This window comes from Neltuma alba, unplaced genomic scaffold, assembly GCF_004799145.2.
Source record: "Neltuma alba isolate B1F8T4 unplaced genomic scaffold, ASM479914v2 tig00010270_pilon, whole genome shotgun sequence".
Taxonomy (NCBI): Eukaryota; Viridiplantae; Streptophyta; class Magnoliopsida; order Fabales; family Fabaceae; genus Neltuma; species Neltuma alba.
Window position 1 is genome coordinate 483,054 of NW_021635195.1, and position 24,040 is coordinate 507,093.

General features: G+C 35.3%; 1 protein-coding gene across 1 annotated transcript; it reads left to right on the plus strand.

Annotated features, from left to right (window-relative positions):
• Positions 1 to 23,486, plus strand: LOC114755475 (LEAF RUST 10 DISEASE-RESISTANCE LOCUS RECEPTOR-LIKE PROTEIN KINASE-like 2.5). The gene is made up of 4 exons (XM_028944354.1): positions 1 to 253; positions 349 to 493; positions 7,143 to 7,147; positions 22,432 to 23,486. The coding sequence occupies exons 1-4, from the start codon at positions 1 to 3 to the stop codon at positions 23,373 to 23,375; spliced, it is 1,347 nt and encodes a 448-aa protein (XP_028800187.1). The 3' UTR covers positions 23,376 to 23,486.
• The last annotated feature ends 554 nt before the right edge of the window (positions 23,487 to 24,040 follow it).

Consider the following 24,040-nt stretch of genomic DNA (forward strand, 5'->3'; position numbering starts at 1 on the left):
ATGGTGCGAACAGACGGCCCAACCTACGACAATCGTTCTTTCCGTTTCACCAACACTTCTTTGGACCCCACTCTGTTTCCCTTCGATCCAACCGTTGTGAACATGACCATATTCTATGACTGTGCCCTTGGGTATTCCATCGGCTGGAACAACAACACGTGCAGGGATTATAGAGAAAAAGCTTTCTTTTTTGGGTCAATTTCTGTTGCCTCGATTCCCGGAACTTGTTCAACACTGTGGGATTCAACTTCAGGTGCCGGTTACGTGGGGTGTCATTGTGGACCCTTTTGGTGGCATTGAATAGTTGAAGACTCCTTTGGATAACGTTTAATGTGCAGAATATTGCAGACAACGGCAACTGCAAAAAAGGAATGGAATGGCTCTGCGACTTGCAAATCAGACTTATGACTTGGCCTGTCCTGCTTTTGCAAGCATGGCTTCTTTTTCTGTTCCTTCTATTAGGCCCTTCAATTGCTCTGCGACATGCAAATCAGTATTCTGTTCTTGTCATAGGCTTTTTTGATTTGTTATATCTTCAGAGATCACTTAGAAAAACTCCTTGCTAGTTTCCAACAGAGAATAATAGATTTTAGAGTACTCTCCACGAACCAGAGGTGATGATGTCACTAAGGAGACTCCCTGAGGCACTCATGATTCATTCTTAGGAAGTTAGATTTTTCTGCATTTTATTTCACTTCATTCACCTTCACATTGTTAATTAAGCCTTTAGCTTGTTTGGTAGGAATATTTGATAGTTGAAGTCTTAACAAAATTGAAAGTTATTAATCAAATAAAGTACCCAATCCACGATGAAACAAACCAAAGGCTTGGTCGCCCTGTTTGCTACTATATGATTTATCTGCTATAGTGCCCAGCTCATTTTTATTTACCAGTAATCCAACTTTCTTGGTTGTAGTAAGCTCAAATTAAATTTTAATGAGGTAGCTTTAATTACCGATTTGAATAGTTATCATAATTTATATCAAAACAGTATCTATATCTACAATCAACCTGAAAACATTTGAACAGGGAAAAGAAAAAAGTTTGTAATAGGAAAAAAAAATAGAAATATAAAATCACACATTTAGGAAAGACAAAACTTGATCTTCATTTACAACTGGAAATTTCCCCAATGTGACCATAATTGAATAGTGACTCCTTGGTAAATTATAAAATATTTCAATTTTATTGGTACAAAAATATTAATAGTACTGTTGGTATGCACAAGACTTTAATGGTATCATTTTAGCAATCAGATTTTTGTTAGAAAGAGTAATTAAAACTAACAAGTGGGGCCATTTTGAAAATAGTATGAAAAAGGAGAAGGGGAAGTGAGTGGTTGTTTCCTGATTGTGTACTTGGAAGGAGGAATTGAATAGTCAACACCCACTTTTATTCATATATTTGTGAAATGGGGAAGAAGAGTGGATTTTAGGATGATGAGAATGAATAAGGAGAGAGGATAGCAGCCTTTCATTGTGAAGTCGAAGTCTGCCTTGACCCAAAACCAAAAGCTGGGACTGATAAATGTTGAGACAGCATGCTGTCATAAAGCAGGGAGTTAGCAACGGAGGCCTGCATGCTTCTCCTCACCGTCTCCTTCTTCCTTTCCTCTTTCCCACTTTCCTGTCTGTGTTCCTTCGATTTGGCGCTTCAGATGCTCTGCATTATGCGTATCAGTGTTCTGTTCTTGTCATACTTTTTTTAATTATTTACATGGTATCTCAGATGTTAGAAAACTTCTATGCAGACTCGGTTTACTGCCAACAATGCGTGGAATCTGGAGGAACCTGCGGTAGCGTTGTCCATGGGTCTGCATTTTCTTGTTATTGCCGAGACGGATTGATCCTCGGTGTCGCCTTAGGTCAAAATTTTGATTTAGAATGTAATATAGTGATGCAAACCAAAGTGCCAAAAAAATTACCTAAGTTCTAAATTAACTAAAAATCAAAATTGCTATTAAAAAGGGTTTCTTTTTGGTTTTTCAAATTTAAAAACTACTTTGCAAATAAATTAAAAACAATTCTAAATATTTTTTTGGATTTTTTTATAAAAAATGAAAAGAATATTTGAAATTGAAATTGAAATTGAAAGAAAAATTAATTAAAAAGGTAGCAAATGATAAAATTTGGATTTTAAGGAGATATGAGATAATGCTTTTTGGAAAATGAAAATTGGGTTATCCTTGCTCAAAATAATCTGAGAGTTATTTTGTTTACTAATTCAAAATCAAAACCTTAATCGCTGATTAAGTCAAGAAATCTTAATTAATGGATGTCCTAAAACTTTAACTACAACCACCAATTAAAAATTACTATTGAAAACCAATTACTGTGCAATTAGGATTAACTTAATGTAATTCAGGTCTCTACGCAAAGAACACTCAACTTGAGATATTCAACAAGTACTATGTAATTATAAAATTTATCCAAACTATGAAAGAATAGCATAATCACATAGAACTTCAAACTAGATATAATTATATAAATCTCAAATTGTAAAATCTAATCCCAATCACAAAAATTCGATTTCAAACTAAGAATTACAACCAATAACCTCAGAAAATTTAATTAAATAATATCAATTCTAACTCAGAAAATCTATTACTCAATTAAATTAAAAGAATTGAAATAGAAATACTCCCTTAGTTAACTCTGAAGCTCAAATCCAGTCCTCCATCGCCAAGAAGCTCGGTTGCACATGGTTTGAGATTCTACCAATATTAGCTCAATGTGCAACGCGGCCATAGAAGAAGAAGAAATAGGCGCTGTGGGGTCTGGCCGAAGACAGTAACAGAGCAATGCCCGTGTTCACACAGACGAGAAGGGTAGCTACTCGCTACCTCCCCTGTCTCTGTCTTGTTCTCCTCTCTTCGCTTTGAAGACGACGATGATGATTGTGGTTGGTTTCGTGCGTATGGGTTGTGTATGTGGATGGTTTAAGGGGTGATGGTGAATGGTGGAAGAGGAAGATGATGAAGGATGGTTAGTGTGGCGGTCAGTGGTCAAGACAATGATGAAGGTGGGTATATGACGTTGGGTTTCGTAAGATGATGATGATTATGGGGGTGGCGTCCTACTGCTCTCTGCGTGTGGTCACATATATATGTGTGTGTGAAGATGAATAATATCAAGCCTTGCCGCCTCAGTTCCATCTTTTTCTCCCTCTAGAAGGCGATGATGATGCTCCTCCAACCCTAGATTCCAATGTTGCAATTTCTCCCAAATAGAGATACTGTGATATCTTTTTTGTTTTTTCCAAAAAATCAATCAGTTAAACTAAATCATAAAAATATGATATTTTTGCCCTTTTTAGCAAAATTTTCATCTAATCACAGTTAATCCAAATTAATCATAATCAATGCAATTAAACCCAATTTAATTGATAAAAATCCCAAATAAGATATGAAAAATCAATATAAAATTACGATTTATCAAATTCCCTTACACTTGAGCCTTTGTACTCTTGGACAAAGCAACGAAACACAAGCGATTACTAAAGACAATTAAGAATGAAACAAGCTCAAAGTATGAATGTGAAAATTTAATTAACTTATCCTTCAAATTCTCATAAGTCACCCAAGAGTTAGTACAAAGGGATTAGACAAGATGCACAATTAATCCAATGGGAATGAAGGAACAGGAAGCACTCAAGGGGATTAAGTGTTTCTCTTATCTTTTACAAGTGGGTAATTTCACTCCAATCCTCCTAAGCTAAGCCCTACCATACGCTTGTAAAAAGTCTAAATTTCAAATCATTAACAGTGCAAAAGCTCATGAATCAAGGGGTCTTTAAGAGGGTTGTGGTGTTGGAAAATATAGTCAAATGGAACGAATAAAGAACATAGCAAGAGACATGCATGCATCATGACCTTAATAACTCTTAGCTAATAGCATCTTTCTCAATGACTTTGAAGCACATGCATCGGACTCAATATTTACAAGGTTCTAAGGAGAATGCTTTTTGTTTTTTTGTTTCTTTCTTTTTCTTTTTTTTTTTCTTTTTTTTCTCTTTTTTTTTTTGAATATTCCAAACTAAGCAACTTGAATTGACTAAGCAAATAAACAATGGCAAAAATAATGATGCATAACATATATTAAAAGGATAAGATCCTATAATGAACTTTAATGTGATGACATACAAATCAACTTGCTATGATCAATGAATTTTTGAAAAGTGAATGGTTCAAAGGGGTTGTGCAATGGATAATTAAAAAAAGGCTTGTGTTTGGGAAAATGGGTGTTGAAACGAATGCCCCTATCATATTCATTTACTAAAGCACCGTTAAGATTAGACAAAGACTTTCTACAAGTTCTAGAGGATGATTAACTTAGGTGATTAACACTCTAGATGAAAACAAAGTTTAGGCTCAATATCCTTCCAACAGGGGTTATCTTCCAATTGAACACTCACATTAGACGTTTGTACACAAGCTAATCATAAAGCACTAACTCAAGAACTTCTTATGCTCATTCTATAAATGAAACTCAATTAAAGCACCACATTTAACTAAGAGCAAGCAACATTCTTCAAAGCATTAGTAAAATTGCAAGGATTTAAATTTTCAAGAGGATTGCAAAAGCTCAAGCAAAGTGCTTTGAAAGGTTGGAAGACATATAGAGCAACAACAAGATTCAAGCTTAATATGTTAAAAGTAACAACAATACAACTTAAAATATCATAGCTCAAAAGCATGCAGCAGACAGTTCAGCATAAAATCCATTCAAAAAGTCATATAAACCATTCAAAGAGGCAAAATTGAACCATCTAAATAACAGAAAGATGGTTAACATAACAGCAATAATGCCTCACAGCAGTAGCAAGATGCAAAGAAGAATAGCAATTGCATCAAGAACGGTCTAGAAAATTTTTTGAAGACCTCAATTTTTTAGTTAAGCTCAGTTTCAAAGCCAAATTCACCAAAATACTATCTCTCCCACACACTTAATCAATACATTGTCCTCAATGTATAAAACTCACATTGTATTTAACTTAACTCTCAGCAAAAGTGGAAAGGTGTGAAGTCTGATTCAAGATTTGAGCACAACATATCACTTCAAGAAGGGAGAGAAGTGTGAGAGATAAGTCAAAACAATATGGAGAGTAAGATCAAATAAATAATAATGACTAAGTGTGTAGAAGATTAAGCAAGAGCTCAGAGGATTTATTGAATTGAAAAAGAAACAGCATTTATTGAATTGAAAAAAAAATGAACTAACTAAAAGCTACTCTACTTTTCCTACTGAAGAAGTTTCTCCCCCATACTTATTCCACAAACTAAAGTCCCAAAACATATCACGAGCATTCACAAGGCAAAAGTAAGTAAATAAGTGAAGGAAAGAAACAATCTTTGAGTCATGGAGGTCGATGATTCTCATGGTAAAGCCTCAAAAGGTGACCATTGACTTAAAGCTTTGCTCTAGTCTCCTCATTAAGAAGCTCTACCATTCCAAAATTGTGCACCTTTGTGACTGTGTAAGGCCCATCCCAACAAGTGTTGAACTTTCCTTGTTTAAATGTGAATCTGGCCTTAAACATCAGTACTTTGTCTCCCACCTTGAAATTCTTCCGTAGAGACCCTTATCATGCATAAATTTTATCTTCTCCTTGTAAAGTTAAGAGTTCTCATAAGCCTCCAATCTCAACTCCTCTAATTCTTGTAGCTGTAACTTTCTGTCCATCCCAAAAGATTCCAAGTTCATATTGCACTGTTTGACTGCCTAATATGCTTTATGCTCCAATTCCACTGGTAGTTGGCATGCTTTGCCAAAGACTAAGCAGTAAGGAGACATTCCAATTGCTGACTTATAGGCAGTTCTGTAGGCCCACAGTGCTTCTCCTAATCATAGACTCGAATCTTTCTTGGATGGTTTGACTATCTTCTCCAATATTTGTTTCACTTCTCGATTGGACACTTCAGCTTGACCATTAGTTTGGGGGTGATATGTAGTGGAGACTTTATGAGTAACACCAAATTTAGAAAGCAGGTTATCTACTACCTTATTACAAAAATGTGTACCTCTATCACTCACCACAGCCCTTAGAATCCCAAACCTACAGAAAATGTTGGACTTAAGAAACTTAGAAACTACCTGGGCGTCATCTTTTCTTTGGAAACATAATCAACAGCTAGAAGAATATATATAAAACCAAAGGACAAAGGAAAGGGACCCATGAAGTCAATTCTCCAAACATCAAAGATTTCACAAAGTAGTAAAGGTTGTTGAGGCATTTCATGTCTATTACCTAACCCTCCAAAACATTGACATTTGTCACAGGACCAACAAAAGTCATAAGAATCTTTAAAAAGGGTTGGCCAATAAAAATCAAATTCTAAAATCTTTCTAGATGTTCTCCTTATACTGAAATGACCATCACAAGCCATGGAATGGCAAGTTGCAATAATAGACTCAAACTCTTTATTAGGCACACACTTTCTTATGACTTGATCACTACACATCCACCACAGATGAGGAGCATCCCAAATCTAATGTCTTGATTCGATCTGACGTTTTTGTACCTAAAATTTAGACATAAAAGGAGGGCTAAGTCATTAACAATATGCGCATACCAAGGCTCTTTAATAGCCAAGGCACATAAAACTGAATCAGGAAAGGAATCACAGGTGAGTTCAGAAGAGTCTACTTCCTGTGTATCATTTGGTAGCCTACTCAAGTGATCAGCTACATGGTTCTCTGCCACTACTGGATCCTTTATTTCAATGTCAAATTCCTGGAGAAGTAATGCCCACCTAATCAATCTTGGCTTAGATTGTGGTTTCTTAAGAAGATAGCAAATAGCTACGTGATCAGTGAAAACAGTCACATGAGAGTTTAATAAGTAAGGCCTAAACTTTTCTAAAGTGAAAACAATTGCAAACAGCTTTTTTTTTTTGTGTAGTTGATTTGAGCTGTATCCAATGTTTTCGAAGCATAGGCAATAACTCTTGAGAGCTTCTCCTCCCTCTAGCCTAACATAGCTCCTACAGCAAAATTAGAAGCGTCACATGAAATCTCAAAGGGCAAAGTCCAGTTAGGGGCAACAAGAATAGGAGGAGAAATGAGTTTAGGCTTTAAATCATCAAAAGCAACTGTACAAGAATCATCAAAATCAAATTTCATATCTTTTTGTAAAAGCTTTGAGAGAGGTAAAGCAATCTTGTTGAAATCTTTTATAAACTGCCTATAAAATCCTGCGTGACCCAAAAATGATCTAATATCTTTAACACAAGTAGGATAAGGCAAAGAAGATATAACCTCAATCGTAGCTTTATCAACTTCAATTCTCTTTCTAGAAATCAAATGACCTAGCACCATCCCTTCATTGACCATGAAATGACACTTTTCAAAGTTCAAAATCAAATTCTTTTCAATACATCTTTTCAAAACTCTTGCAAAACTAACAAGACAATCATCAAAAGAACTACCATAAACAGTGAAATCATCCATAAAGACTTCCATGCATTCTTCTAAGAAATCACAGAATATAGCCATCATACAATGCTAGAAATTCCCTGGAGCATTACATAGTCCAAAAGGCATCCTACGATAGGCGAAAGTACCAAAAGGACACATGAAAGTGGTTTTATCTTGGTCCTCTGGTGCAATAGGTACTTGAAAGTACCCAGAGAAACCATTTAGAAAACAGTAGTGAGATTTGCCTGCAAGTCTCTCAAGCATCTAGTCTGTGAAAGGAAGAGGAAAATGATCTTTTCATGTAGCATTGTTAAGTTTTTTGTAATCTATGCACACACGCTAGGAATTCTGAATTCTCATAGGAATAAGCTCATCCTAGTCATTTCTAACCACAGTAGCCCCACTCTTTTTGGGCATTACATGTACCAGACTAACCCACTCGCTATCAGATATGGGATAGATGATTCCAGCACTCAGAAGTTTAGTGATTTCCTTCTTAACCACATCAAAGATAAGGGGGTTTAGTCTTCTCTGGGGTCGTCTCACTAGTTTGGAACCTTCACTAAGCAAGATGCTATGTGTGCAAATGGCTGGACTAATCCCTGGAATGTCCACTAAAATCCACCCAATAGCCCTCTTATGCTCTCTCAATACAGCAAGGAATCTCTCTTCCTCAACCTTAGAAGGGAGTTAGGAATAATGATAGGTAATCGCTCATCAAACTCTAGGAAAGCATACTTCACAGTAGGGGGAAGAGGTTTTAATTCAATGACAGGTGGTTGCACAATAGAAGGAATTAGTTATTGAAGTTCAAGAGAGAACATATTACTCCCCTTGCTTTCAACTAGTGACAGCTCAGGTCCCATGTGGCTAGCTTTACAATCTCTAACTTTTCCAAGCGTTGAACTAATATCAAGTTGATCTATTATAGCAATTGCCTTGGATGAATTCTTTTGCATACCTAAATCATCACTCGATAACAACTCATTCAAATATCTCATGGTATGAAAAGAATTAAAAGTAGATAAGTTAGCAGATGTAAGGGACTGAGAATAATCCTTTAACTCAAGGTGTCTCTGCATCATATGAGCAGGTGGAATCGCTAAAAGTGGACTATTTCCGTTGTCTTCAGTCAAGCATGTTCGCTGAGGCGAGCCAACTTCATCAATTGCCACTGCAGTGTCAGCCTCCAATATGCTAGAATCATCTGAAACATCAACAGAAAACCTTTCTCCAAGAGAATCATCACTGATAGTAGAAGGAATGGAACTCATGCGAATCAGTAGATAAAATAGTAAATGTTTCTGTAATGGAAAGCATGCAATTAACTACTGTACAGTTAAGGCATGTTACATCAGCTCCACATGAGCAAGTAGAAGGAAAAGAATAAAGAGATGAAAAAGAACAAATAGTGTCATCCTCATCATCAGCAGAATCAAGTAAATAAAATTCAAAACTAGAGGAATCATCTTGCAATTCAAACTTAGAACAAGCATCATCAATAGCAATATCAATCATATTAACACCCAAAAGAGAATAATCTTCATAAGGATGCTTCATTGCTTCATACATGTTAAAACAAACCTTATGATCTCCTACTTCCATAGTGATGGTACCTTCTTTCATGCTAATCATAGTATTAGCAGTCCTCAAGAAAGGTCTACCAAGAATCAGTGTGGTGTCATGAACAAGCTCAGAAGACATATCAAGTACATAAAAATCAGCAGGAAAGACTAAATCCTTAACCTGGACCAAAATATCCTTTATGATGCCTTCCAGATACCTAATAGTCCTATCAAATAACTGGAGTACTATAGTGGTTGACTTAAGAGTCTTGACTCCTAGTGAAGTGTTTATGGACTTAGGCATGACATTAATAGCTGCCCAAGATCTAACAAGGCTCCCCTTATAGAAACTTTTCCTATAGTGCAAGGGATGGTAAAGGATCTAGGGTCTTGGCATTTCACAGGGATTTGAGGTTTAAACAGGGCAGACACATTTGAGTTCACTTGGACTCTTTCATTTAGTCTAAACTTCTTCCTATGGGTACACAGGTCTTTAAGGTATTTGGCATAAGCAGAAACCCTCTTCACAAGATCAAGCAAAGGAATATTGACTTCCACTCTACTAAACGAATCAATAATATCTTTTTCATGCTTAGTTTCAGTCTTTCTTTTGCTCATCAAGTATGAATTAGGAAAAGGAAGGTCTTTGAGATTTACCTCTTTATCATTGAGCTTATCGGCTCCATGCTTAGATGACTCAACATGCTCTTTTGAAGTTACTCACTCATGGTTTCTTTCAGATATTGCTTCTTCGCTATTCAGAATGGTTGACTTCTTGTCAGCTAGCAATTCTCTCTCTTTTCTGCTCTCATAATTCTTAACCCTTGTAGGTGTGGGAAGAGGCTTATCACACTCAATCTCCTTATCTACTGATTCCTCATCCTCTTCACTGAACCTTACTTGCCTCCCACTTCACAGTGTGATTTCATTCAAACCCTTGGGGTTTATGACAATATTTGAAAGAATGGTGCCACTACTTCTAGCTTGTTGGTCACTCATGTTGTTAGATAGCTGAGTGACATAGGAGTTGATATTCTCAGTTTTTTTCTCCCATTGCTCAATTCTTCTCTCTAAGGTATTAATCCTGGCATCATTTTTGGAAGAATCTTTTTGTATTAGGAAAGCAAGGGTATTGAATTGATTGGCATTAGAAGCCCTTTCCTCTTTCATCAATGTCATCATATTATATAAGAGCTGATTAGTGTCATCCTTTGGTGGAACAGTCAAGGCTTACTATTTGTTTGGGAACTGGTTAGTGGATAGACCAGCTCCTCTACCTTGTTGAAATCTACTTAAAGCCTTGCTTTCCTCATTTCTCCAGCCAAGTCTAGGGTTCAATTTCTAACCCTCATTATACATATTAGAATAAGGATCCCACTTCTGATTTGGCCGACCCTGATAGACAGTAGATATCTCTTCATACTGATTAGGACATACACTAGAAATATGCATCACAGAACCACAATGTTCACAGCTAGGTGCAGTAAGATCCATTGGAGTTAGTGGATGATGCACATTCATGTTTTTCAACTCTGCATTGATAAGAGATAGTTGAGAGGTCATTTTACTTTCCAAAGAGTCAACTTTAAACTCAAGACTGTCTATTCTTCTTGAGTAAACTGTTGATGCTCCCAACTTATGCACTTCTTTAGTGTCCCTCACATTGTATTACTGGTGATTTAAAGCCATTTTCTTAATCAGATCCCAAGCCTCTACAGTAGTGAGGTCAATCAGTGAACCTCTTAAGGCGGCATCCAACATACCTTATCTTGAATTTTCAGCCCATCATAAAAGTATTGTACTAATTGCTCATCTGGTATCTGATGGTGAGGGCATCTTGACAGGAGGTCTTGAAAACGGTTCTAATAGTCATAGAGGGACTCATCGAATTCTTGCCGTGTAGAATAAATTTCCTTCCTCATTAATGAATTTCTAGAGGCAGGAAAGTACTTCTCCAAAAATTCTTTTCTTAAGTTTCCCCAACTGTGATAAGCATTCGCTACATGTCTTGAAAGACTCATATACCACTCCCTTGCCTTACTCTCCAAGGATAAGTGAAAAACTTTCCACAAAACTTGATCTAGAGATGCTTCGATAGGTTTCATGCTCTAGCAAATCATTGACAAAGATTGCAAGTAAAGGTAGGGATCTTCTCCTGTTAAACCATGAAATTTAGGAAGTGAGTTAATGAGAAAACCTTTAATCTCAAAATTCACATCAAAATTAGGGCAAGCAGTAGTAAAATGATTATAATTCACATCATAGGTAGTGGCTTCTCTTATGGTTCTTCTCCTATGATTGTCGTTATTTTCCCTATTATTTTCGCCTACTATGTCTTCTCCATTACCGCCCCTATTATTATTTCGATTATTTTCATTAAGGATAGTACCATCCATGTTAAATTCAGTTTCAGACTTAGAGTGACTAGAGTCAGTTGAAGCACTTGACAGACTAGGTTCTTCCCTTTGAATATTATCTTTGCCTCTTACTTCCTTAGCTCTTTTTTCTTTTATTAAATCTCTAAGGGTTAACTCTAATTCAGGATCGTAAACTAAAGGTTGGTTGTCTCTTGTCATGCAACAGTATAATGCAAATATGAAATGAATCTATATGCAATTGCTAAAAGAAAAATATGCAAAATGCAAACCAAAAACTGTGAGATATGCGACCAAAAAGAACAAATTAAGACTCAATCCTAAGACTAAAGACTCTCTAAATACTATAACTAAGTTAAAGAGAACTAACAAGAGAAAAAACCCCAGTCAATTAGCAAAATTGACGCTTAGCTAACCAAGAAGCCTATGGCTCCCCGGCAACGATGCCAAATTTGACCCTCAATGTTGCCTTGGGTCAAATTAAATTTGATTTAGAATATAATATAGTGATGTAAACCAAAGTCGTTCTCTTATTGGAGCCAAAAAAATTACCAAAGTTCTAAATTAACTAAAAATCAAAATTGCTATTAAAAAGGGTTTCTTTTTGGTTTTTCAAATTTAAAAACTACTTTGCAAATAAATTAAAAACAATTCTAAATATTTTTTGGATTTTTTTATAAAAAATGAAAAGAATATTTGAAATTGAAATTGAAATTGAAAGAAAAATTAATTAAAAAGGTAGCAAATGATAAAATTTGGATTTTAAGGAGATATGAGATAATGCTTCTTGGAAAATGAAAATTGGGTTATCTTTGCTCAAAATGATCTGGGAGTTATTTTGTTTACTAATTCAAAATCAAAACCTTAATCACTGATTAAGTCAAGAAATCTTAATTAATGGATGTCCTAAAACTCTAACTACAACCACCAATTAAAAATTACCGTTGAAAACCAATTACTGTACAATTAGGATTAACTTAATGCAATTTGGGTCTCTACGCAAAGAACACTCAACTTGAGATATTCAACAAGTACTATGTAATTATAAAATCCATACAAACTATGAGAGAATAGCACAACCACATAGAACTTCAAACTAGATATAATTATGAAAATCTCAAATTGCAAAATCTAATCATAATCACAAAAATTCAATTCCAAACTAAGAATTGCAATTAGTAACCTCAAGAAATTTAATTAAATAATATCAGTTTTAACTTTGAAAATCCATTACTCAATTAAATTAAAAGAATTGAAACAAAAAAACTCCCCTAATTAACTCTGAAGCTCAAACCCAATCCTCCATCTCCAAGAAGCTCAGTGAAATTAGCTGCACATGGTTTGAGATTCTGCCAACATTAGCTCAATGTGCAACGCGGCCATAGAAGAAGAAGAAATAGGCACTGTGGGGTCTGGCCGAAGGCAGTGAACAAGAAGGCAGTAACAGAGCAATGCCGGTGTTCACACAGACAAGAAGGGTCGCTACTTGCTGTCTCCCCTGTCTCTGTCTTGTTCTCCTCTCTCTGCTTTGAATACGATGATGATGATTGTGGTTGGTTTCGTGCGTATGGGTTGTGCGTGTGGATGGTTTAAGGGGTGATGGTGAATGGTGGAAGAGGAAGATGATGAAGGATGGTTAGTGTGGCGGTCAGTGGTCAAGACGATGATGAAGGTGGGTATATGACGTTGGGTTTCGTAAGATGATGGTGATTGTGGGGGTGGCGTCCTACTGCTCTCTGCATGTGGTCACATATATATATGTGTGTGTGTGTGAAGATGAATAATATCAAGCCTTGCCGCCTCAGTTCCATCTTTTTCTCCCTCTACAAGGTGATGATGATGCTCCTCTAAACCTAAATTCAAACGTTGCAATTTCTCCCAAATTTTTTATAACAAAATCTAAGATACTGTGATATCATTTTTTTTCCCCCAAAAAATCAATCAGTTAAACTAAATAATAAAAATATCATATTTTTGCCTTTTTTAGCAAAATTTTCATCTAATCACAGTTAATCCAAATTAATCATAATCAATGCAATTAAACCCAATTTAATTGATAAAAATCCTAAATAAGATATGAAAAATCAATATAAAATCAGGATTTATCACGGATCTTATAACTTGGAGTGTCCAAGTATGGCTTCTTCCTCACTTCCTACTATTAGGCCCTTCTGTTGCTCTGCATTATCCGTATCAGTTTCCCCGTTCTTGTCTTACTATTTTATTCGTTAAATAGTACTCCTCCAATCATTAATATAGGACCCAATTGTTGAGTTGGTTTTGGTCCTAAATATAAGACCTATTTCTCCGATTTATCAATTTTTCCTAAATTACTCCCATGGATACTCCCTTAACCATAATCAAGTATAAGAGGGAGATGAGGTATTAAAAAAGATGATTATTTTGTTTTAGGAAAAACGTGTCACATTTCTTATAATTAACTAACTTACCTAACTTTCTTAATCTAATCAAATTAGTTAAATGAGTCTTATATTAGGACCAGAGGAGTATATCACATTGTAGAAAACTTATTAGTAGTTTGGTTTGTGTAGTAGGATGAAGATAAAACTCGTTGCCTCGCTTGTTTCCTATTTAGGTTAACGCTTTGAGCAACTCTGTGTGTGTATGGATATTTACCTATGTGTATAACTCTCATTTCTCTTGCTCATGGTTACAGAAAATTCCAGCAATTTGAAGATGGAACTTATAATAGGTAATAATGGGTTGATTGATCTTCTACTTCCATATGTTTCTTTTATTTACTTTACATACTACATCTACTATTTCATGTCCTTATTATAAGACTTAGCCGACTAATTTGAAAAAATTAATGGAGCTACTAAATTACTTTAAATTATTTATGTTTATTATTTTTTTCAAACTAATTTGTCTCACTTGTAAATTGATATATAATCAAATGCTTCATAAAATTATTTTAGAGAAATCATATAACATATGTTATATTTAAGTAATTTAATAACTTTCTTAATCTCTCAAAATTAGTAAAAAAAAGTCTTATATTAAAAACCAATTATAGTATAGTATAATTCAGTATTACATATCAGATGATATTTCTTACTATTTTCACACCTCCTTGTTAATTATAACTACTTTAGCTGGGTGGTTTTAATGAGCGTGTCATTTATTTCAGAAGACTAGTGTTGAATCTGTCATATTTTCTATTCAGACATTTATCTACTATGTGTCATAGGTTTTGCAAGTGGAGCAACTGGAACACTTTTAATATGTATTGCTATTTTCTGTTGCAAAATGAAAGCATTGAGAGAGAAGATAAGATTCTAGAAGACATCTAAAGTTGACCAGCAAATTGAGGCGTTTATTAAAAGCCAAGAACCTTTGGCTTTCACAAGATATAGATTTGAAGATATAAAGAAAATCACCAAATCTTTGCAAGTTAAACTGAGAGAAGGTGGTTATGGCACTGTATACAAAGGTAAGCTACTCAATGGTTGTCTTGTTGCTGTAAAGATTCTGAATCCATTCAAAGGAAATGGGGAAGAATTTATTAATGAAGTTGCCAGTATCAGTAGAACTTCTCATGTTAACATTGCTACCCTTCTAGGATTTTGTTTGGAAGGCGAGAAGAAGGCTCTCATATATGAAGTACAATGGATCTCTTGACAAATTGATTCGCAACAAGGAAAATGAAATGAACTTGTCCTTGACTTGGAAAGTTTGTTTCAAATTGTAATTGGGATAGCTCGAGGGCTTGAATACTTGCATATATGATGCAATACTCAAATTCTACATTTGGACATAAAGCCACATAATATCCTTTTGGATGAACGCTTTTACCCTAAGATCACAGATTTTGGACTTGCTAAACTTTGTCCTAGGAAAAAAAGCATTATTTCGCTTTTAGAAGCTAGAGGGACTCTTGGGTATCTTGCACCAGAAGTCTGGAATAGAAATATAGGTGGGGTTTCATATAAATCTGATGTTTATAGTTATGGAGTAATGTTATTAGACATAGTTGGAGTGTTGAAGGATGTGACTATGGAATCCTATTTCCTAACTGAGAATTATGTTCTTGACTCTACTTATGATAAACTGGAGCAAGGCAAAGATTTGGGACAAAATGGGGCAAACACCATTGAGGAAAACGATATTGTCAGAAAAATAACCATCGTGGGTATGTGGTGCATCCAAACATTTCCAGCTCAAAGATCTACAATGAGTAGAGTGATTGAAATGTTAGAAGGAAGCCTAAACCCATTGCAAATGCCACCAAAGCCAGTTATACTTCCATTCAACAGGAGAAGTAGATTGGAAGAATGAGAAGTAAAGACCTTATAAGAAAATTAGTCCAAAGTAAAGACTTATATAAAAGTTTGAGCAATAAATTTTGAAGTTCAAGTATTATACATGTTCTCATTTTATATTAATTTTGTTAGATGGTTTTTAATTATCATTCTCCTCAGATTTCCACAAGATCTGAGCTCTTATTAGAGCAATGTTGTGTCTATATTATCAAATCTATATTTTAGGCCTCAGAAATTCTTTCCTAGATTATGACTGTGATTCCTAAAGTTAATTGCTTAGCATCCCTTTTTCTTTCCTTCCAATATCAATAAAGTGAACCTTTAGCCAAGTTTCAAGTGACATATGTTAACTGCTTTTAGCATCATGTCATTAGAAGCTGGCATCAAGCATATCTTAGCTTGGGCATCAACATATACTTATTGATGAAAAAGATATGGTAGGAGAATATTTATAACTACTGGACTTCTTAAACAGTAAATCTATAGTATTCAATGAGATATATATGCAGAGATGTAATTTAAAATTGCTTAATACCCTTTTAGCCAGATGAAAAGTATCAAAAGCAAAATATCAAACTTTTGAGCTTTCCAACGCCAAATGCGATATATGAACAATTAGACAGCTCCAGAAGCGTGTGAACTAGTAGTACTTCTAAGGAAACCTCCCAGAAGTCTGATGCGTAGGTGTATACATAGCCATGGAATTGTGTTACTGCGCTGGAAATTAAATGGCTCCAGAGCAAAAGAACTCCGATTTTGAAGCTGGCAGTGTGTTGACGACTGAGATAAACGCAACTTTTCGACAGGTCAATCTTTTATATATAATAATATAGAATCTATAAGAAATGAACAATTCATAAGCTATATATATAAACAGTATACTTGTTTCATATTTTGTGCAAAGCATGGACTTGTAATCCACTTCAAATTCATACATATTAACTCGGAAAAATTGGTTGGCAGGAATTTACAATAAAAGAGAAGTTTATGTGAATGTGTTTCTTCTCGTTCCCTGAAGGTTAAAACCCGTAAACCAAATGGTGAGGTTTGGATCCCATGCATGGAGTAGGCCCGGCCACCAGTGCAATGAGGCCAGACGACAAGTGTTGACAAGATCAAAACGCGTTTTGGAGCCTAAAGGTGAAAGCTGGGTTCGCAATCAGTCGGTCGTGCGGTAATAATCACTGAATCATCCCCCATGTATAGTTCTTTTTTTTTTTTTCTCGTTTTTTCCCCAAATCCCCTCTATTGTCTATCCACATGAACTGTGACAAAATTTGGGGTCCTTAAATAATTAGGAAAAAACTAGCTTTTTATTGTTGTTATATTTATTCTATAGTCATATATTTATTTTAAATATTTTTACATTTTTTAATTTTAATAAAAATATATTGGTTTGTAAATATTAAAACTATAATTTAAACTGCAGTTATTATTAGAATTATACAAGTGGTAAAATATAAAACCAATGCTTATATCTTGTATTATTCGTGAATGATTATAGGAGCAATTAGCACAAAGAAACCCAAGATTAACACATACTACTCCAGTTTTGATATAAAAGTTAGTTGACTAATTTGAGTAGATTAAAAAAATGAGTTAATATAATATTTGGTTCTTCAAGGTTGTCCTCATTTTAGTTTTAGTCCCTCAAGTTTCAAATCATAGATTTTGCTCCTCAAGAGATAAAATGATCCAATTTTTTATTAGATTATAGGGACAACGTTATAAATAAAAAGAAACTTGAGAGACTAAAACCTATAGTTTGAAAAACTAAAATAAAGATAAACTTGAGGAACTAAAGTTTGTACTAACTCTTAAAAAAATTAGTTAAGTTAGTTATTTGTAATAAATAAATATTATTTTTCTTAAAATACTCTTATTAATCATGTGTAACAACGAGAACTACTATTTAATGAAACCTTTAACATGTACAACTGCTACAAGGACTATTTAAAAAAAAAAGAATAAATATAAGAGATAAGGTAGATTAGGAGCTTATATTTAGAATCAAATTGGATGTTAAAATGGCTCTTATATTAAGAATTAGATATAGTATTTAAGATTACAGATCTAAACAATCTGTACACGTAAGCAAGCTCTTGGCCTTGGCCAAACCACTTTGTTGGGGCTTTTTGTTGTGGAAAACATGATCACAAGGAAATCAGCGTAAACAAATATGGATGTAAATTGAGACATATCTATTAAGTTTTTGCACAAGTAAGCTAATTCTACAGTTAATTGTCGCATGATATTCTGGTGAAAAAAAAAAATTGTCGCATGATATATGGTTTAGAAGATTTTTGTATATTTGCTCAAAAGTACTAATGTATTCTTATAGTTTCATTGCTATAAGAGAATTCTCTTCATCAATATAGTGTTAAGCAGAATAAAAATATCAGATTATTTTATGTTTTTATAGCTTTCTGCCATATCATTTATTGCTAAGTATTTGTTTGATGCTTCAAATAAATTAATTTGACTTATTTAACGTTATTGATACCTACAAAAGGACCTAACTCATATCAATTAGATATAAACTACCGCCAAAAATAAAATTTGCGACAAAAGTTTAAAAAAATTTATTGCAAATTGATTTGGTGAATTGTAATGAGGGCATCAAATGCTATGCTTTTGCAGGGATTAAAAAAAAAAAAAAAAAAAAAAGGAAACTCCCTTAGGCCCTCTCTCTTCTCCTCTTCGTCTGTTTTTGAACACAGTCACAATAAGTGGTCACGGAAAACACCACTTGACACTCTCATTCTCCAGCACAATGAATCCCCATAGTCCCATGCTTCCATACACACCCTGCAACTCCTTTTTCTTCTTCTACCTCTTGTTGTTAACAATGACTCCGGCACAATCCCGAGTCAAAAAGATGATCATAAGTGCGTAACATGCAGCCGCACTTTAAGTGATATCCTATCCTTTCTGGGGAGGAAACCGACTACATTACGGTGGCAGAGATGGTTTCGAAGTATCGTGCCTGTCTCCTGACATGGCTACCAGTCAAATCGCTCTCAAAACTTCACCTTGATCGATTTCGATCCCTCTAGTTTTAATCGTCAGCAAACAGACATCCAAGTTACGATAATTGTTCTTTCCGTTTCAACAACACTTCTTTGGACCGCACTCTGTTTTCTTTCGACCCAACTGTTGTGAAAATGACCATATTCTATGACCGTGTCCCTGGGTTTTTCATCGGCCGCCGGAACAACATCACGTGCAGGGATGATAGAGAAAAGCAAGCTTTCTTTTTGGATCAATTTCTCGCTTCAATTCCCAGAACTAGTTCAACTTCAGGTGCCAGTTACGTGGGTTGTCACTGTGAATTCTTTTGGTGGAATTGAAATCGTGGAAGGTTACTTTGGATAAAGGATTTAATATGCAGTATATTGCAGACGAGGAGGACCGTGAAAAATGCTTGGCCTCTGGAGGAGCCTGTGGGATGAAAGATGATAGGTCTCAATTTTCATGTTATTGTACAGACGGACCTTGTGACTTGGCGGGTCCTGCTTTTGCAAGTATGGTTTCTTTCTTTTCCTTCTATTAGTCCCTTCAATTGCTCTGTGACATGCAAATCAATGTCCTGTCATTGTTATAGGCTTTTTTGATTGGTTACATCTTTAGAGATCAGTTAGAAAAACTCCTTGCTAATCATCAAATAAATACCCACTCCAACATGATGGCACGGGGTAAGTAAACCAAACGCTTGGCAACCCTGTTTACTCCTATGATTGGGCTGCCGAAGTACCCAACTTAGTTGCCAGAGGGTTTTTGATTTACCAGTAATCCAACTCTTCTAAGTTATAGTGCGGTCAAATTAAATTTTGATGACGTCGATTTTTAATTACCGATTACCAATTAGACGCTTTTATTTGGGGCCGTCTGGAATACGCATTGAATAGTCAACACCCACTTTATATTTGTGGAATGGGGAAGAAGAGAGGATTTAGGGTGATGAGAATGAATGATGAGAGGATAGCAGCCTCTCATTGTGAAGTCAAAGTCTACCTTGACCCAAAACCAAAAGCTGGGACTGATAAATGTTGAGGCAGCATGCTGTCACAAAGCAGGGAGTTAACAATGGAGGCCTATATGCTGTTCCTCACCTTCTCCTTCTTCCTTTCCTCTTTCCCACTTTCCTGCTCTCAACCAAACAAGAAGTGCCTCCCAACCCCTTGTGGAGCAGTAGGAAAAATCGATTACCCCTTCTGGTCAGACATAATTCGACCCGACTATTGTGGCAAAGATGGGTTCAAGCTCAATTGTCCCCAAGATGAAGGTGACTACCCTTCCATTCAAATCGGTTCACAGACTTTCGATGTCACACAGATTAATCCAGCCTCTCACAATATGACGCTGGTGCGAACGGACCTTGTCTATGATAATTGTTCTTCACATTTGTCCAACACTTCTGTGAGTACCCCGCTCAATCTCTTCCATTACGCCGAGCCATCTGTGAAGAACATGACCCTATTATACGACTGCCCAGACTATTTGCCTGGGGTAAACAATTTCTCATGCCAGCCTTCGACAAGCTCTAAACCCAGTCCTAACAATTATGCTTTCTATCCGGAAGATCTCGCGATTGACCCCTACTTTGCTAACAATTGTAAGCATCGTATTCAGGTGCCGGTTTCAATAGAAACTTCTGACACGTACCCTCTGGAAGCTTTAGGTCAAGGGTTTCTTGTGCTGTACAACGCAAATGATTCTCCCGGTATGTGCCTCTTCACCTCCTTCTCTCCTTTTTTATGATCTCAGTGTGCATTCATTACTTGCCAAATTCATACTTAGCTATGCTGTACTTGAGCCTGTGATTACCGCGTATTAATTATCAGTATAGAGATGCCTTTATTCAAATTGATTGCCTCCAATTGGATACAAGGGGATAGACGCCTAAACGACTTGTTTCCAGTAAAACTCAATAAAATGGAATCCATCTTCCCTTGCGCTTATGCTTTAACTTTCCTTGGCGCCATGAAGTTTGATATTTACGGCATCATTTGTTCTTGTTCAGGTCTTCCAGTAATCCTCCGTCGCTCCTTTTCTTTCCTCCGGAGCATGGCCGTACTTTTAAAATGATTCTTTCCCATTGAAAAAAAGAAGTATTTAAAATTCAAAAAATACCCCCTCCAGTTAAAATATAAGATAAATTTTATCTATTTATATTTATCAATAAATTAGTTAAAATCAGTTCAAAACAATAAACTAATTTTTTGTCCCTAATATGCCCTTATTAATAAAGAGAATAAGTAAAAAAATGTACTAAATGAATTAAAGATAAAAGAGAATATATGAGGGACAAAATTAAAAAAAAAAATCATTAAATGTTTAGATAAAAGTGAATATTATCTTATAAAAAAAATCAAGTACATCCAACAAAGTTTGTCTTATATTTTGAACTGAGGGAGTATAAACTTTTGGAAGAAATGAAAATTAATAATTTTTTAAATACAACAAAAGTACTGAAGACTTTTAATTTTTAAAAACTGCATTATAATTTCTAAAGATGTTCATTAATTTTTATTTTTAATAAAATTATAATTTTAAAAATATTTTAAAAAAAATTATCTTTCCATATAAATCCCATTCTTATCAAAAGTTTACTTCATAAAGAGTGTTATTTTGCATTTCCATCGACAAATCATGTGATGCCACATGTTAATTTGCATTGCGAAGCTCGAGTCTAAAAAGGCTTTGTGTTTACAGGACCGATGAGCACCCAAATTTAATTTGGATGGTTCAAATTTAAAACTTTTAATTAATTATTTTAAAATAAAAAATGATTTTTTTGGGGAAAAAATAGCATGAAAGCGTCAACGACAAGAAAATGACTTTCCCAGGCAAGATTACTGAACGAAGGCAATTATGTTGGTCAAGAAACTCCTTAATCTTGAGGGTATTTTGGAGATTTTAGATGTCAACGAAGTAGTTGCATTGACTCGCAAGTCGCAAGTCATCCATTTCCATGTTTCCAGTCTAGCGCCTCTTCCTCATGGCCAACTTGTTAACCGAACAGGGAGGTACGGTTGGGCCATCAAAAGAAACAATATAGAGGATGATGGTCGCATCACTTCTACTGTTTCTTTTCTGTATAATCTAAATACAACCGCATCAGATGGAGCCTTACAACTGAAATTTTAAAGATGGGGGTTTACTTTGAATTGGTTTGCACCTGAACTTGCTTTTCATTACTGTGTAAAAAGTGGCGGGTGCTGCGGTTTTGATAAATATAAACTCTGCTGCTTCTGCCTTCTATAAGGATAAAAGTCATCTCAAAAGTTAGTGGCAATGTTAATGCATTCATCTGCATTTCATAATTTCCAATTGTTAAGTTGGACTTTTTATATGTGTTTCTTTTGTTTTGTTCTTTCTTCATATACAGGTTCTAATACGTCTCTAACCCCACTTTGTCTTCTCTGCGTATAATAGCTAGAACAGGTGGACGTGCATTAAGAAATAAACTCATTATAGGTGATAGATCTTCTTTTAGTTCTTTTCTTAACTTACTTTATAGTAGCTTCTTTTGACAAGTATATTCACTGAAAGCCATTACCACTCTTCATTTCAGTTGGTGTTACTGCTGTAGTCGTTAGTGGAGCAATGGGACTGCTGCTTTCTTGGAAAATAAAATCACAGAGGGGAATAATTGGATTATGCAAGACATCTAAGGATGACCAAAACATTGAGGCCTTCATTAGAAATCATGGTTCTCTAGCTCTCACAAGATATAAATTTGCAGATGTCAAGAAAATGACCAACTCTTTTAAAGATAAATTGGGACAAGGTGGTTATGGTTCTGTATACAAAGGAAAACTACCCAATGGCTATCCTGTTGCTGTAAAGTTATTGAAGGCATCAAAAGAGAATGGGGAAGACTTCATCAATGAGGTTGCCAGCATCAGCAAGACTTCCCATGTAAATGTTGTTACACTTCTTGGGTTTTGTTTTGAAGGCAAACAAAAGGCTCTCATATATGAATTTATGTCCAATGGATCTCTTGACAAGTTCATTCACAACAATGCAGACAAGAATAGTCTATGCTTGACTTGGGAAAATTTGCACCAAATTGCAATTGGGATAGCTCGAGGACTTGAGTATTTGCATAGAGGATGCAACACTCGAATTCTACATTTTGATATAAAGCCACATAACATCCTTTTAGATGAAAATTTTTATCCCAAAATCTCAGATTTTGGTCTTGCCAAGCTTTGTCCTAAAAAAGAAAGCATCATTTCAATTTCAGAAGTTAGAGGAACAATAGGATATCTTGCTCCAGAAGTTTGGAATAGAAATATAGGTGGAGTTTCACATAAGTCTGATGTTTATAGCTATGGGATGATGCTATTAGATATGGTTGGAGGGAGAAAGAACATAGATGTTGAAACCAATTATTCAACTGAGAAATATTTCCCATATTATATTTATGCTCAACTTGAGCAAGACAGCAATTTGGGATGTAATGGGGCCAATAATATGGAGGAGAATGATATTGTAAATAGAATGATCATTGTGAGTTTGTGGTGTATCCAGACATTTCCAAGTGAAAGGCCTACGATAAGTAGAGTGATTGAAATGTTAGAAAGAAGACGTGACCTGTTGGAAATGCCGCCAAAACCTGTCATGCCTTCCCCTCCAAGATTAGAACAAGAATCTTCCATCACTGCTACTACGACAACAGAGATTTTGGGTTTTCAAAACCCTTCCCACATGCTGCTGGAGGAACACTAGTGTTCAGAAAATGTGGAAGAAGTGCAGTGTGGTCCCATAGTATGGTATTTATGGTAATCAAATGTTGTCGCTAAATTGTTTCTTTTTGGTTTGGTTTTTTTTTTTTTTTCCTGGTTTGGGAGAGAGCAAGGGCTGTGAAGCTGAGGGCTCTAAGATCAGTGAGCTATTCTTAGCATGTTATACTTTCAGACTTGCCGATAAGAGCATTCTGTTCATCAATATAGTGTTAAGTAGAATAAAAATATCAGATTATTTTATGTTTTAATAACCTTCGGCCATATCATTTATTCCTAAGTATTTGTTTGATGCTTCAAATAAATTAATTTTATTTGTTTAACGTTATTGATAACTACTAAAGGACCTAACTTATATCAATTAGATATAAACTACAGCCAAAAATTAAATTTGTGACAAAAGTTTAAAAAAATTATTGCAAACTGATTTGGTGAATGTTGATGAGGGCATCAAATGCTATGCTTTTGCAGGGATTAAAAAATATAAAATTAGGAAACTCCATTGGGCCCTCTCTCTTCTCCTCTTCCTCTGTTTATGGACTCGGTCACAATAAGTGGTCACAGAAAACGCCACTTGACACTCATTCTCCAGCACAATGAATCTCCATAGTCCCATGCTTCCGTACGCACTCTCTAACTCCTTCTTCTTCT

Coding starts and splice junctions, on each gene's coding strand:
- LOC114755475 (XM_028944354.1), top strand. CDS start 1: ATGGTGCGAACAGACGGCCCAACCTACGACAATCGTTCTTTCCGTTTC. Junction 254..348: donor ACTGTGGGATTCAACTTCAG/GTGCCGGTTACG, acceptor AGAATATTGCAG/ACAACGGCAACTGCAAAAAA.